The sequence below is a fragment of the Manacus vitellinus genome, unplaced genomic scaffold (assembly GCF_001715985.3).
Source record: "Manacus vitellinus isolate BGI_N305 unplaced genomic scaffold, ASM171598v3 scaffold_29_pilon, whole genome shotgun sequence".
Taxonomy (NCBI): Eukaryota; Metazoa; Chordata; class Aves; order Passeriformes; family Pipridae; genus Manacus; species Manacus vitellinus.
Genome location: NW_021940207.1, coordinates 2,849,182 through 2,865,718, shown reverse-complemented (window position 1 = coordinate 2,865,718; position 16,537 = coordinate 2,849,182). Strand labels below are relative to the sequence as shown.

The 16,537-nt window shown below is 39.0% G+C and overlaps 2 protein-coding genes across 4 annotated transcripts in view; one reads left to right on the top strand and one right to left on the bottom strand.

Moving 5' to 3' along the window:
• LOC103758245 (cytochrome P450 2J6-like) overlaps positions 1-15,152 on the bottom strand; it is a 27,123-nt gene extending 11,971 nt beyond the window's left edge. For 2 of the 3 annotated variants that reach the window (XM_018075021.2, XM_008924492.3), the window contains exons 1-4: positions 14,114-15,152; positions 10,574-10,674; positions 2,481-2,601; positions 935-1,097 (exon numbers count right to left, since the gene is read on the bottom strand). In XM_018075021.2, coding sequence (XP_017930510.1) covers positions 935-1,097; positions 2,481-2,601; positions 10,574-10,674; positions 14,114-14,119 — 391 coding nt within the window. In that variant the 5' untranslated portion in view covers positions 14,120-15,152. Of the gene's footprint in view, positions 1-934; positions 1,098-2,480; positions 2,602-3,046; positions 3,246-10,573; positions 10,675-14,113 lie in introns of those variants that run through there. The other variant, XM_029960790.1, reaches the window with a different exon arrangement.
• On the top strand, positions 8,602-16,537 carry LOC103758244 (cytochrome P450 2J2). The gene is made up of 9 exons (XM_008924490.1): positions 8,602-8,772; positions 9,821-9,983; positions 10,650-10,799; positions 12,194-12,354; positions 13,144-13,317; positions 13,543-13,684; positions 14,331-14,518; positions 14,946-15,087; positions 16,359-16,537. Exons 1-9 carry the CDS (start codon positions 8,602-8,604, stop codon positions 16,535-16,537), a joined length of 1,470 nt encoding a protein of 489 aa, XP_008922738.1.

Here is a 16,537-nt window from a genome sequence, read left to right as displayed (position 1 = left end):
CCTGCTTTTACACCAGATACTGAGCTCTTGCCCTGGTCCAGGTCCCTCCTGGAAAGACAATGAAGCCAGGGCAAAAACCACTCAGTAAAAACCAGAGAAGGAAGAACAGGCTTTAGCCAGTCTGCAAACAGCTTCCTGCGACCAGAGTTCAGTTGCTTTTCTCCACAGCATCCAGATAAAAAGTGTCAATACAGATCCTTCCAAATGGACTGAAATGGCTCCAGACTTAATAATCTCTATTCCTTAAAGAGGTTTTTTTCTACTTATATTAGCTAGTACTATAACTTAAAGGTTTCCAGATTGTAAATAACATGCAAGAAGTCATGACTGAGGATAAAAGCATCTGCTCTATCTACTCTGGATAAGAGCCTGACGGAAGTAAGTTCAATTATTTCTGTTTTAAACACAGCACTGTCTTTATTCTCCATCCACCACAATTCAGCAGTGTCTCTGATAGCACAATAAGAAGCTCTGAACAAGGATATGTTGCACCTACACTCTGGCTAATACATTTAAAGCCCCATCTTCCTGTGACTTTGTACTTCAGAACAAGGCTAGATCTTATTCACAGCACTGTACATGCTTTCCTACAGCAACTTTTGCTCCAAACAAACAGCTGGGAGCATAAAGAATTAGTTGAGACTCAGCTTGCAGAGGAGGCTGCAAGCTCCAAATTATTTCAAATTGGGACATACAGACAACATTAAGAATTGACAAACAAGACCTAGCTACATATAAATATTGCTGCTCTGGTGAGATTCTGAAACATATATGTGACAGTGGGACTTTGGAGACCACTTAGGGTGATGCTACAGAATTATATGATTCACCTTGAGCAGACAGAATAAGTCAACTGGGAACTCCAGTGAGGAAAACATGAGAGGAAGCAAAGAAAGTCAAGGATGAAGTCCTGCCACGGACATGAACATCTTACCCTTTCCATTTGCCAACTTCTTGAAGACATAGGTCTGTAGTCGCCCAGAAACATCCTCTGAGTTGGTGGTGAAACCGTCCTTCACAGCTTGGAATCCATACAGCATCACCAAAGGTCTGTGACCCATCCACAAGGTGCAGATGTTGCCATAGGTTTTTGCCATCTGCAGGTTAGATCAATGTCAAAAAATACCCATGGCAGAAACATCAACCAACATGCACACATGATGGGCTGCTCTCTTCCAGTATGACATTACTCAGGGGTTCAGGAGATGAAAAGGGACAGTGGTTGTGTTTTGCAGTGGGGGTGCCTACCAAAAAGGTTCTGGGGTCTCTCTGGGAACACACAATTTACAGAAACGGAAGCAGTGAAAGAATAAACCCTCTTCCCCTTCTTAATACTTACCTTGGATTGCCCTTGCAATAGTAACCATTAGGAAAATGCCCCTGAGTGTCTACAGATCTATATGAGCTTTCATGTGAAATTTCACCTGCCCTTTCTTCATTACAATTTTCAACTCAGGCAACAACCAGAACTTCTTGAAATTATGTATTCCAGGTGTAACTCTCCTTCTAGTACTGCAGATTTCAAGTTTCAGTGGCGGGAACTCTTTCCCTCTTATACACAAATACTGTCAACTGAGGCATCTGAGCATAGATCCCACCTCTGGGTAGTGATGGGGACTGCTCTCAGGCAGTGCTGTGGGTATTCTGAAAGGACCAAGTCCCTGACTCTAGACAAAGAAACAGTACAGCTCCATCCTCTCACAGTACCCATCAGAAAAATGTACCCATCAGAAAAATGAAGCCTCAAGCTCTTTTAAGTTCTCTTTTCCTGAAGCCAGCCCTCTCCAGCTGCAGCCAGGCACCCCCAGACCTGCAGGTTGCCCTTAGCACATAAGGAAAGGTCACAACTTGAAAAATATATCAACACATTGGATTCTTTTGTGATGTTTTGGCTCAGTGGAGAATGTAGAAAACTGAAAGAATCTGTATTAACATGCTTAGATGGACCTAAGTCTTCCCATTAGGTCTTTCCTTTCACCATCATTTACACCCTTAGCTTATCTGCAAGGAGCACATCCCAGACTGGACTCCAGAGAAACAACAGAGCAAAGGATTTGGCTGCACACAGAATACAATCTTATTTCCATCCCATGACAGCAGAAGACATCCTGGTGTCCTTTTTACATCTTCTGAATTCAAGACACCTTGTTTTAAAAGATTTTTAATACATGCCTGTGGTGCAAAATCTGAGAACCACTTTTTTCTTTCAAGGCTAAACACTCCCTTAAAAACAGAAGTCTTTTTTGAAGCAAATCTACTCTCTTCAGTTCTGTTTAAGTTGCACACATACCAGCTTTCATACGAATCACACTGTCTGCAGATTTTACTTAACAGGTTTAGACACCTAATTTAACTTCCACAAGTTACCTTCTCTCAGGATTAAGTTCTCCCTGCTACCACATCAGCCTATCAACAGCCACCACCGGTTTTTTACAGGTTTTGCCTCAATAGCTCTTTAGTTCCCATCTGCAAATACATACCTTTCTCAGGCTCCCATGATCAGCTCTAAACTTTACCCACCACATGCTTCCAATGATGGGAAATGGGGTCGGTCCAGGAGGAAAACCACGACTCTTCCATTGCAATTTCAAGAACTGTGCACTAAGAAGAAACAAACCCAGGGATATGAGAATTACACTTATCATTATTTCACACCTCCAAACTCTTATCACCAAGAAAGTTGCTACGAATCTCTCTGTTGAAATGACTCTGGATTGTTCTTCTTAACTCTTCCCTAGCAAAATGAAGCTTTCTGAATTTTTCACCTCCCTTCTTTCCTACCACTCTTCCTGATCTGAGACAATGAGGAGTCTTCCCATTCTTGAATGTATTTAATACATCACTATGCTGCAATATGCTAATAGCTACTGTGACTTTAAGATCAAGCAGAGGCTAGAAGGCAGAAACCTCAGCCAGAAACATCCCTTTGAGCAATCAATCAGTTTGACAGAAGATGTCACTCAAAACACTGATTATGTGCACACCAAGAGCTCAGGTACAAAGCTGCAGCTGTCAGCCAGCTACAGACAAGAACAGGAGCATTCACCAGGTAGCATTTGTGGGGCAGAGGTAAAAGTAAGCAGTCAGTAACCCTGTACAAGAGTGGGTGCAAATGCAGACTTAGGAACCAAGAGTAATGAGGTATTGTAACCTGAGTTTTCACAGTAAACAACACAGATGAACTGCAAAGAGAACAGTGAAGGATCAAACATAATTAGTACTATTGACAAAAAGTGTAACAGACCTTATATCCCAGTTCATCATTGTTAGGTCCCAGAAGCTGCCCTTTAACACAGCTTGCAGCAGCACAGCTGCCTCACAGCACAGTACATTCCACCTCAGCTATGTATGTTTGGAGCAACATTTCCCCACAGTGGTTGCTGAGGGCCTGGCAAGTTTCTGATGTTCTAGGAGAGGGGAGATTGCAGTGTGCAAACTCAGGGGGTCTGTAAGAATCCCAGGAGAACAAGTGCACTTGCTTTTTCTCATTTTACTTGTGGAAAAGTCCTGGTGTGATAGCACTGTCAGAGATACATGTCTGCAGAACAGCAGAGTAGAGCTATCCCTGAGGGCTGTCATTCTCTCTCAAGATTTGCTGCCTAAAAAACTCAACCCATCTTTGCAACTCCACTTGCACAATCCATTGGTGTTACTTACTAGCTGGCAGAAAGGACATAAGGCACATTTTGAAAGATGTTTTCACATTTTATTCATTCATTCAAGTTCAACAGTAGCATTCAAGGTACCTTATCTCTATCCATGTTTAGAAGGGCAAAAATATTTCTCTGGAGAAAAAAAATTCTTTCCTAACACGGGAATTAATCTGGGTTGGACTCCAGAAGTTTCTTCCAGTGCTCAGGAATCAGTCAGGACAGTATACATTTGCAATAGCCACACTGTCCTGCAAGGAAGGAGGAGTTGGTTCTAGGTTGTCTCTAAACCTCTCTCCCTGGGAAAGTCATCCAAACAAGTCTTACTTTGAATTTTCTGTTACATCCACAACTTCTGACATTCCAAGTGCAAGAAGTAGCCAACAGGCTACTAGATCTCGCTCTGAAAAACTGTCCAAAAGAATGCTGAAGCTGCAAATACTCAAACACTAGGAAATACCATAATTAGGACTGTCTGCACAATATCCATTACTTCTTCCTGACACTCCAGTGAGAGAAGGGTAACTAACTTGTACTATGGTTTAGCCTACGAAATTCTTGTCTCTCTTCAGTTCCTCTGCAGCTTACTGCAGAGTACTGCCAAGATTATACAGCACTTCACAAACCAGTGAGACTGAAAGGGCACCAGACCTTTGTAGCTCCCACGCCATCAGGATGTACAGCAGCACAGCACCTGTGTAAGGTCTGCATTGCTTTTGTCTAAGTAGCACTACACTACCAAACCAAACCAACAGCCCAAATGAAACAGAAGGCAACAACAAAAACAATGGAAAAACAAAAGTAGGAATGTTTACAACAGTCACTTTACAACAGTCACTTTCCTTCCTAATAGCTAGGGCTCTTGCTTTTAGTGGTCCTGCTGTCACTCCATGTCAGTGATGCACTGTCTCAGCCTGCTACACCCTCAGAAATATACTTGGAAATGAATAAATTAATTACCATCCTTTGTTGATAAATCTCTCTAAGATTACATAAACCAACTGGTTTTACTTTGGGATGTCTGGGATGATTAGGTATTACTAGCAGGAAGAGAAAGTGGTGGTTTTTACAATTCATTGTAATGCAGAGTGATAGTATTTAAATTAACTCAGTTAATGTGCACAAATGGTGAAATAAGGACCAAAATACAAATAAAGTAATGGTGAGAGCAAGCAGGTAGAGGCAGGTGTTTACAGAGAACCTTTTTGCAAGCAGGTTGTTGTGGGGAAAATCAGTTTTCCTTCTTCCAATATCTTCCTTAGATGTGAGCAGTACCTCTCCATGCAAGTTGCACATTATTATCTGACAAATACTATCCAAGACCTCATAGGCAGAGATGGCAGGTGTTTGGTCAGCTCAGAAAACCTCCTTTTCTAATGGAAGTTTTAGACTGTAGGAGTGGGAAGAAAATACAGAGAAAGAACTCAACAGAAACAGTCATACCTGCCATCTACAACTTGGCTTTTATTCAATCTTCAAACTCTTTTGAAAAGTGAATGTCAGGGTTGATTAGGCCCAGAGAGATAAAGCAAGTTCCTGAGAGTCACAGACAAGCTATGAACAGATCTAGGAACAGAATTTGAATTTCTCAAGTTTCATTCCAATACTTTGTCTATGCAACCTAAATAGCTCATCAGTCTTCAGGTCCCAACACCACAGACAACAGCAGGAGGCAAAAACCTATCAAAGTTATTTATAATGCACGTAAGCAAAGTTCTCTTTTCCTGAACTGAACAGAAACACAGAATGGGAACTTCATTTGCTCCGATTTCTCAGTCCCATGTTCACTCCAGCTCTGTGCTCTAAGCCACACTCTCCCTCTCTCAGTGCTTGCCTGGACAGTGTTTGTGTAACTCTTTCCTCAGAGAAATTCTGACGCCAGTGACCAAGTAACAGCTCCTGAGATGAAGCTCTTGAAAGACCAGGGAGTGCAGGGGAGGAAGGAACAGTTAAGTTGAGAAATCCAAATTAGTGTCTCCACTGGAAAATAAACCAAAACAACAACAACAAAATAACAAACCCACAAAAAAAGCCCAAACCTGCTTAGCAATGTCTGCTCTGTTTAGCTTGACACCAGGCCAGGCAGCAAGCACATTGCTATGCCAAGCAATACACGCACAGCTTGGAACCAGGCAGTGTTTTCTAATACATGCTGAGCCTGTCTCTGTAACAGATAAAAAACGAGCCCTGGTTTTACAGCAGAGCACATGACACACACCCTGGGCGGAGGGGAGCCAGGAACCCTTTCCACCCTGTGAACACCACGTTCATCATTTGCTTCACACCTTTCTGAAGATACTGTTCTTTCCCTGTCCTCTTCAGCTGCTGCATTTGCTTCCCACTCCTATGGCCTGAAACCCTCATTACCAAAGCAGGTTTCCTCATCTGTCCTAAACAACCAAACTTAATATCTGTCATCTTAACTGGTGAGCTCTTGCAATAGTATTTGTGTCAGAGGAGTTCGAGCAAGATTTATGCGAAGAGCTGCTGCTCATGTATACTGAAGGTATTAAAGTACACAATAACAAAAGAGCTTCCTTGCTTTTCCCTTCCTTGCAAGCTTCATCACAAGCTTTTGTGAAATAACTTCACCTCATCCTACTTTCAGCATGCCCACAGGTTTCACCTAGCAGCAGGAAAACACCCTGCCCACAGTGCCCAAAAGGTAAGGCTCAGGTTAACCCTCTTGGTGGGCCAAGCCTTACTCAGCAGGAGTTTTTTCTTTTTGTTTTCTTTTTTTTTCTAAGTTGCATTATAATCACCCTCATTAATAGGCAACCTCAAGGCTTAAGTCATCTTAATTCTGGTAGTCTTGAGTGTATAAATCATACCTTCATTGATGGCATGCGTGCATCAACAGCTTTCAGGGGTTGCAAAGCTTACAAACTTAACAAATGATTCTATGCACAAGCAAGAAATAGAATAGTGTTTGCTTTCTTTTAAGCAGATGGGACCGGCTGGACAAAACAAGGACAAAAAAACATACAAAGAAATGAAATTCTGATGCACATAGGAGGCAAGTCAAGTTAGTTAGATAATTTCATCAGGTAACTCACTTTAAAGTCTCAAATAGCATCAAAATCTGAAAAACTGGATGGATAAATGATTGCTCAATAGCATAACTCAATAACACTGTGATTTTTGGTAAGCATATCAACATGTCTGAATTGACTGATAAAACCATAAAATTTAGCAAATTTCAAATTGCTTCTCTCAGTTTTTTGTCTTTTTAACTCTGCAAGTATAAGATGCACAGAACCATGCTGCTGAAAATGATGCTTATTAAACTTTTCTGTTTCCATTTCTCTGCCCCAAAACCTAAACAAATGGATAAAAAAGGTACACGGGCATGGTCCTTGCCCTCTGATTGCTGCTCCACTTCCACACTTTCAGGAAAAGCATCTGCAAATGCAGCCCACGAAAGCAGAAGAGCTGCATGAAACTGCACAGAGCAGTCAAGTGGTGGCTGCTCAGAAAAGTAAGGCAAGAAAATGCTGCAATGTCGCTGCTGCTCTGCAGCCCCCCTGTGTTTCCCATATGCAGCTGAAATTATTACAATCCACTAGAGAAAAAAAAAAAAAGACAAATTCTCATTTACATATTTTTCAAGACTGAATGATGCAAGATTGCATTTAGCACATTTTCTTTTACTAACCCCACAAACACAAAAAACATTGAACTCATTAGAAAACTAACTGAAATTAGTATCCACACCTATAACGCAGTTTCTTGAAGTTTAATGCAGTTCTTAAGAAGCCCATGGATAGCGTTAAACCTTTATATTTCATTATCATAATGTACACTCAATAACCTTGCAATCAATAACCTTGATCTTGCTGAAACTTTTTGAGCTGAAAACTGCGGACTGGAAAATTCAGCAAGCCTGTTCAGAGAAATTATGATAAAACTTGGAAACAGGCAACTTCTGCAATTGTATGGATTCCCTTAATCCCCTATACAGACTTGAAGATATATCATTAGCTGAGTTCTTGAACCAAGTGTCAAAAGTCAAATCTAATATATCAGCAAGTATGAAAAGTAAGCCTCTTAAGTTCATGTTTGCTACACATTAGTACAAACCTCTCCTGAAAGCTTATGAGGTCCACAAATCAGTAAAAACTAAAAGTTTTGCCCCTTTCTTAAGTTAATTTGCTTTTTTCCACAGATCAAGCAGAACCTGTGCATTGTTTCACTTCCAAAATTTGCACCAGAAGAGTTTAAAACTTAGCATAAAAAAATAAAATAAAAAAATTAGAAAACAGTGAACAATCTGCTGGAGAAAAAAATAACCTCTCACTAGTGTTCCACATAACTTAACCTTGAATACAATAAAAGAAGAAAGTAAATACTCACCTAATTATTAAATTGCCTTTTTTTTGTAATTAAAGACATTATTTTAGCTTGATGCTGCATGAATTCAGTTCTTTTTCATCTCAGAGACCATATTCTAACACACAGGTATTGTGCAGATGTTTCTTCTTCTTCTATAAAGAAACTACATAATAATTATAGTATTTCAGAACAGCAAGAAGTAATGCATTTTAACATTTAGCTACAGGAAACTACCTGAGGTGTTACCATTATGCAAGACACTTTATAACCTTGGATAACTGTTCAATAATTGGCACTTAGACCCAGTATCAAGACTAAGAAGGAAACAAAATTCTAAGTGAAAAAAGAGACAGATCTCAATTACAGATCTTAAAAAAGAGTGGGTGGGGCTTGACTAACCACCAAGGATCACATATTTTGGTTTTCTAAGGACTTCAGCTTGGGAAAATTGTAGATTGTCCGAGAGAGATGGCTACAGCAGGCATATATTCTTAGAGAGAGTTTGGAGTCAGTAGAATAAACTCATCTACACAAGTCCAAATTTTCAGAGGAAGTCAGACTCTAAAAAAAAGACCAAAAAAAAAGGCAAAACCCAGGGAGAAGTTACAATATTGACAAGATGTTGGGGATTTCTGAGATTTGTATGGCTCTAGTAGTATGTCTCCTGATTTTGCAGTTCCTAAAGCTGCAATGGATGTGTACCCAGCTTCCTCCAGGACCAGTTCCTCTCCCCATCATTGGAAATTTGTGGCTGCTGGACTTCAAACTTCGTCGAGAAACTCTCACTAAGGTATTTATTTATCTCTATGGTTGAAAATCAGTCTGAATCTATTTTAACTTACATTGTGCATTGCATAGGAACATTCTAAATTGCTATTTTTTTTAAACCTCAAGCTTGATTATTAGCCAATTTCAAAGACTCAAGGACCCTGCCTTATTAAAAATATTTCTGAATAATAAACACTACAATAACTTTACTCCTTGTTATTTTCTCACTCTTTTGGTTGCATTATCACAAGCACTGTCATAGAATGCTATTTCATTGACAGCTTCATTCTGTTTCTATGCTGATATCCAGCCCTGTAAGTCACCTCTAGTAGACCTTCCTTTGCATGATACCAATGTCACTGGAACCTCTCCAGGCCACAAGTGGTCCCATCTCCTCTAGAAGACTAAACATATACTCTAAATGGACTCTTTTTTTTCTTATTTGTAGAGCAAAAAGACTTATCTGTACTAAACACATTACTGAAACAAAGCAGGAAAATCTGATTGCTGTTATGTTTACAGCATGGCTGCTTCATAAACCATTTAAAACTTTTTTTAAAAAGTAAGGAACCTGCTTCAAACTGCTTCAAGGAAAAATACAATCATGGTCTGACAAAAGAGAATAAAGAAAAATAAGAAAAATCATGTGGAAGCTCAGAAAAGAATGCAAAAAAAAATTTTTTTTTGTTTTCTTTGGAAATTAGAGGCAGGAAATATATAATAACTTTGGTTCATTAATGAAATAAACAGAAAAGCTCTGGGATTTTGCCTGTTTTCATTTATTCTTTGACTCAGAGCTAACAGAGCAAACCTGTGGTTTCTCTTTCTGTGAAGTTTTCAGAGGTGTGTTTCTGAGGGATGTCCTTAATATCTATTGCACAAAGAACAATTATCTTCTGTTCCCAAAGCACATCAGTAACAGAAGGATAAATATTTCCAAAGCCTGCTATTCAATTCAATATAGGCAAATGGGCTTAGTAACAACTACAGAAAACTCTTGAATAAATCAGTATTTGAGTGTATGCTTTCCCTGGTTTATAGTTCCTAATTTCCTGTTGTTAACTCTTCAGTTAACCAACATCTACGGAAACATCTACACGCTGTGGATGGGACAGACACCTATGGTTGTACTGAATGGATACAAAGCAGTAAAAGATGGCCTTGTCACCCACTCAGAGGAAGTTTCTGGAAGACCTCTCACCCCATTCTACAGGGATATGATGGGCGAGAAAGGTACAGGGTGTTACACCAGACTGAAACAGGAACAAGGTGTAAAGAAGAAAGATACTTTTCTGTGCATACACTCACACATCAGTTTATATATTTATATAAATATATATATGGTTGAATTTTCAAGCTGTTACTTGAAAACCAAAAGGAAATAAGTCATTTCAACATGACTAAGAAAATAAAACTATACAGTATTTTTTTTCTGGTTTTTGGAGGAGAGGGAATGTTTGTTTTGTTTTTTAACAAGGGCACAACTGGGCTTTCATTGCAAAAAGGTTCCATGCAGAGCTAAGTATGTTAAGGAAGGGGAAAAAACCTCCAAAATTTCCTCTCTTATAGAGCATGCCACTGACCTTTTTCCTTCCCAACAGATTCAAAGGAATATTTGCCTCGAGAAGTTGCCCTTCAATTGTATAACTTCTAAAACAGAAAACTGTTCATAGAGAGAAAGCTGTTCCGTTCTTCCCAAAACCCACTACCACTCAGTTTGCAGGGTCACATTTATGAGCAGCTGGGAGTCATAAAATCTTCAGTTACAGACTAAAACTCTGAATCTAAAATTGTGGTATCTTGCTGGTGAAATATAACCTCACCTAAATCTGATTTTGCCTCCTGCAGTGAAAGGATTTCCTTTCCCAGCAATGAAATGAATGTTTCTCTGTTCTCCAGGTATTTTCCTGACAAGTGGCCACACCTGGAAGCAACAGAGACGCTTTGTCATGACAATTGTAAGAAGCCTGGCACTCGGAAAGAACAATTTGGAGCATCAAATTCAAACAGAGGCCTGTCGCCTTGTGGACATCTTTGCAAACACAAAAGGTAAATTCATTAGAACAACAACACTTAGAACTTTTTTCTGAAATATTAGGGGTGGTAAAAGTTTCATGATACATTTTTATAAATAATATAGATATTTTTCATAGCAGTAGGACTTTTACTGGCTTGACTGCATTCTTTGCAAAAGATGTTTTGTCTCCACAGTGGGCAATATAAAATTGTTTTTTAAAACAAGGTTAGTTAAATAAATATTTGTTATCAGCATAGTCTTGGGGACAGCTGGTAGCAATTCTTACAATCAAGGAGTGTAGAAAAATCCTATGTTTTCCTCCATAAAATACACAATGTGTGACCTGCTGCGAGTCATTTTAGGACAGCAGACTTTTAGGATTTGGCAGAGAAAGAACCCCAACACAAGGAATGTATCATTCAGTTGCCCAGTAAAATTTTTTTTTCGGTTTGGATGAAATAGAAACCAATAGAATTTTAGCAAGATGCCAAAATAAAGCAATTAAATATAAATATTCTGAGCAGCCAAATCCCTCACCCACATTGTGTTCCATACGGATGTGAAAACACAGAGAGGTTGCCTGAGGTCTCTCTCCAACTCTCCTTGGATCAGGCCCCTCTCTCTTCCAAGAGCAACATATTCACATATCTTTCAAATGTAGGAGATTAAAAACCATCTACTCCAAGTCCCCTTACAGCCCAAATCCCTACCTTCCATGCAATCCCTTCCCCAATTTTAAACTCAATAAACGTATTTAGTCTTTCCAAGAATGACCAAAAGCCTGAAGTCAGGGATGTATTTCCATAGGAGTATAATTCAAAGGTTGTATCTGCCAATGAAATATGTACTTAAGTTTATGATTTCTGGATTTAATACTTTTTAATGGGAGCCATTTTCCATCCCATTACATGAGCTTTGCCTTTTCAGTTTGTGGGAAAATATATGGTTGAATTGTCAAGCTGTTACTTGAAAACCAAAAGGAGATAAGTCATTTCAACATAACTAAGAAAATAAAACTATAAAATATTTTCTTTCTGTTTTTTGGAGGAGGGGGAATGTTTGTTTTGTTTTTTAATTACCAAACTTAAATATCTGCCTCCAGATTTGAAGGCATATGTTCTAATTAATCGCTTGTGTTTCCACACAATTCAGACCCCAAGTTAAAGAAGAGAAAGGAGAATTAATGTTTGTCTTCTCAAAACTAATAATCACTGTATTTTGCAAGAATAAAAAGCAGATTGAAAATTAAGATTCCCTGCATTTACGATTCATGTAGTTAATATGTATTAAACCAGGGTTCACTTGTGTGAAATTTATCTAAAAGCAGTTTGATCTCCTATTATTTTTACCATTAAAAAAAAAGTCTTCCTCATTTCTTTCACTGTATTCTATTCAGAAGTACTCACAGAACCTCCTGTATTCACAGGCAAACCTTTTGACCCCCACACTTCCATTGTCCATGCCATTGCAAATATAATTTGTGCTGTTGTTTTCGGTCATCGCTTCTCCAGTGAGGATGAATCTTTCAGGAAACTTATCAAAGCTATTTATTTTGTGATCTACTTTCAAGCTACTATCTGGGGCAGGGTAAGAATTTGATTTTCTTGTTCTTATTCCTTTAAGTGCATTTGCAGTTGACAAGTCAAAACAATGTAATGATTGTTCCCAAACGTCTCCACACCAATGAATACATACCTTGTATATGTCATACTGCCTTATAATCCTTCATGTCTATAAATCACATGATTTAGAATTTAAATTTTAGGACATCACTGGTTTCCACAGATTTCCAACAAGTAATCATTTGCAGAATAGTTGGTATGTAAAATTCCCAATTCTTAAAATGAAAGTAATTTCTAAAATTTAATTTTTCTTCAGTCTTGTGAATACAGAACTGCAGTTAATAAGAACTAAGGCTTCAAAGTCCTGTTCTTTTGAGAATGTATCTTGCTTCTCATATAATTCATATTACCACCAAGACCTGAGTTATTCTGAGCTTCCTATAAAATACAGGTTACAATCTCACCACATCAAGAATAATATTTTTAGGTTCTTACAAGCCTACCTATTGCTTTTGTTGTGCAGATTTTGGCAACTGACTTTCTATAATATTATCAGGTTCTCCATAAAGAGTTGTCTTAAAAAAATTACTGTTAAAAAAAATCAAGACTGAGAAAATCTGTCTGTGAGTCAGATTCAGCCCTCAATTACTCCAATTCACCAATTTTCAGAACCTCTGATGTATTTTTTGGTATTCATCCAAAAAGCAAAATATAATCACGTTCCTATGTGATGCAGTGACTTCACAGACTTATCAGGAAATCAGAATTCAGTTTAAAAGACTTCACATTCCTTTCTTTCTGTCTACAACCACAGCTGTATGATGCTTTCCCATGGCTTATGCACCATCTCCCAGGGCCTCATCAGAAAGTGTTTGCATACAACGACTTCATGCACAGTTTAGTCATGAAGGAGGTCCAGGCCCATGAGAGAGAGAAGGCAGGTGATCCACAGCATCTCATTGACTTCTACCTAGCTCAAATAAAAAAAGTAAGTATCTGTTTATCACCCTCCTTGGCCTCAATGCCTACTACAAACACTTGGTTCCAGTAACTGCCACGGAACTTTCAAGTGCACGCTTTATTTGTGTAGCACTGAAGATGTCTGTTCTGGTGGGCTGCTCCCTGTTTTCATTAAACAATGACAATTTCTACATGACTGATGAAATGTATAAAATCATCCACTTCATAGTCTTCTTGTGAATATACCCTACAGACCAAAGATGACCCTACTTCTACGTTCAATAAAGACAATATGGTTCAGACCGTGGTTGATCTTTTGTTGGGAGGGACAGAAACAACAAGCACCACCCTTCTCTGGGCATTGCTCTATATGGTACAACATCCAGAAATACAAGGTGAGCAAAATCATTATCAGAGAGAACTGCAGTCAACATCATAATGAACATTATTAGTATAAGTGTTAGCTCAATCACTTGCAATACATCAAAATAACCCTTAAATAGGAATATGAATGGCAGAACATCAACAACTGAGATCTGGAAAATGGAAAGTTAATAAAGAAAACAAACAGGTGCTTTCCCCTCCAGTTCACCAGCAACACTACAAAAAATTGGTGGTAGCCACTGTTTTATCTCATAGAAGAGGGGTTGGCAGGACAGAATAACAAGTTAGAGACATTTCACATGCAACTAGCCCCCTCCTAACCTTCAAAGTGGAAAAGCTTTTAAAAGATACCTGGTCCAATGTGTATTTAAAAACATAACAGAAATTACATCTGTAATTTCAAACTTTAATCTTTTTTTTGAAACGTAGAACTGTATTACGCTCATCACCAAGTAGGATGTGTCATCCTGTGCTTTAGGGATATGCACTTCCTTGATCAACTGAAACCAATACAGCAGTCAAACCACCCGCCAGTGTATTTCATAGCAACATAATTTCTTTTATTTCCCCAGTCCTGGACATTCTTATGCAAAAACCTGCAGGATAAAAAAAGGAGGGGAAAAAAAAGTTTAAGTATTTTCATTTCTCTCTCTGCAGAAAAGGTTCAGAGAGAGATAGATGATGTTGTGGGACCCTCCCATCCCATCAGCTATGAGGACCGTAAGAAGCTGCCGTACACCAACGCGGTGATTCACGAGGCTCTGCGGTACAGCAACGTTACCTCTGTCGGGGTCCCCCGACAATGCGTGAGGAGTACGACTCTGCTGGGCTTCCACATAAAAAAGGTACAGAGTTTCATGTTTCTATCCACGTTGTCCATGTTTCTTAAAGCTTTGAGCTATTAATATTCAGTATTTATACGACATGACAGTTCCTAACTTCGCAGAGAATGTGGCAACACGTCACAGACACGAAGTGTGAAGAGTGCAAAAACCAAATAGGAAAGTGTTATGATTACCCTGACAAGCACATAAAACAATCCAAGCTCCACTCCATCTTAGACATGAAAACACTTCAGTAGTACTGACAGAAGATAACAAACAGGTTATGACAAAGAGAAGGTACAAGGGGATGTGCGCTTGTAAAAAGGCCAAGTTGAATCCAAACACGAGGCTGCAGTCACAGGATGGCAGACTATCTATTAGAGAGAAGGAAAATAATAAAAAAAAATCAATCATACATGAAAAATATAAACTCTGCTGCTTCTTACAGGGCACACTTGTATTGCCAAATCTGCACTCTGTGGTGTATGACTCTGAGCACTGGGCGACCCCCTGGAAGTTCAACCCAGATCATTTCCTTGATTTGGATGGCAACTTTGTAAACAAAGAGGCATTCTTACCTTTCTCAGCAGGTAACACTCTGACCTTGAATATTCCTGTTTTCTGTGTCTTGTAGATCAAGATTAGAAACGCCATTTCTAAGTTCTAAAATTTTAAAAACATGCCTTTATAAAAATGTATTTGGCACAAAGATTTAAAGTCAGGTTTTCTGCTCAGTAAGAGCTACAAATGTTGTCTTGCATTTTGTAATTTTGATGCATTCAAAGAGAGGATGAGTATGGCCAGGAGACCCAGTGCTCTCCTTGGCATATGTACAACTCCTACTGTAAGGGTATCTGAGCTTCTTAGTTCTTGATGTGTCAAATCAAGCTAACACCCTCAAATCAGAAAATTTATTTATTTTCACCTTACAGACAGAAAGCCCAGTGATAAAAGCATACGATTTTTCAAAATATACAGAGAAATGTGTGATAAAGCAGGAAACCAAACCTCACCCTCCCAAATCCTACAGTTATAGTCTAGCATCAGGTGCCTAAATTGCCCATAAATCCTAAATTCATCTTTGTAAAACAGGTACCTAGCATCTTACCTCCTGCACTCACCAAATACCCGTAGTTCACATCAATCAAGACACCTAATTTGGACTACCATTTCAAGCCAGGCATAGGAAGATTTCGTTTTTAACTTGCCTTGGTTGTTTTCTGTTTACATAATTTGAGTATTTATACATCCTGAATATCTGGTTTTTGTTTTTTTTCAGTCTGGAATAGCTAGATATCATGACATATACTGTGAAAACAACGTGCCAAAATGAGTCACTGAGTCTATACATCACCACACATGCCACTGTACATTTCACTCCCTTAGCTCACAGATCTGTTCCTGACAGCGTTAGAGATCGTGGGCTACATGGACCCAATATACCCTTCTGAATTTCTGTTGAAGAAAGCCTGATTACATCCTTCTCCTTGGCTTCAGAACTGCATCTTGCAATGCTCCAGCCCTCCCTCCTCAACAACCAAAGATAAGACTCTCAAGTATATGAAACTTTTTAAAATTACGCTTAATGGAGAAGCAATTTATGGTTCTCACAGAACAAGCAGCAAAAATGAAAAGGGAGGATCTTATACATGCTCCAGGGGTGAAAAAAACCCAAACAAAACCAATTAAAACACCAAATGAAACACCTGACACACAGTTTCTCAGTTAAATGTTTCCCCCACCTCCAAAAGCACCTTCTGCCCTTACAGAGGAAACAGAATTTATGGAACTCAGTAGAATTTTGTGTGAAGTCCTTTTACAGAACTTTATACAACTAACTCTTTATGTTTTCTGTCTGCAGGGCACCGTGTGTGTTTGGGGGAACAGATGGCACGGATTGAACTGTTCATCTTCTTTACCAGCCTCCTTCGGGCATTTACATTCCAGCTCCCTGAGGGAGTAAAGGAAATCAGTTCGGAGTATGTTTTGGGTGCAATACTGCAGCCTCATCCATATAAACTCTGTGCTATTCCACGCTAG

Coding starts and splice junctions, on each gene's coding strand:
- LOC103758244 (XM_008924490.1), top strand. CDS start 8,602: ATGTTGGGGATTTCTGAGATTTGTATGGCTCTAGTAGTATGTCTCCTG. Junction 12,355..13,143: donor AAGCTACTATCTGGGGCAGG/GTAAGAATTTGA, acceptor CTACAACCACAG/CTGTATGATGCTTTCCCATG. Junction 15,088..16,358: donor ATTCTTACCTTTCTCAGCAG/GTAACACTCTGA, acceptor TTCTGTCTGCAG/GGCACCGTGTGTGTTTGGGG.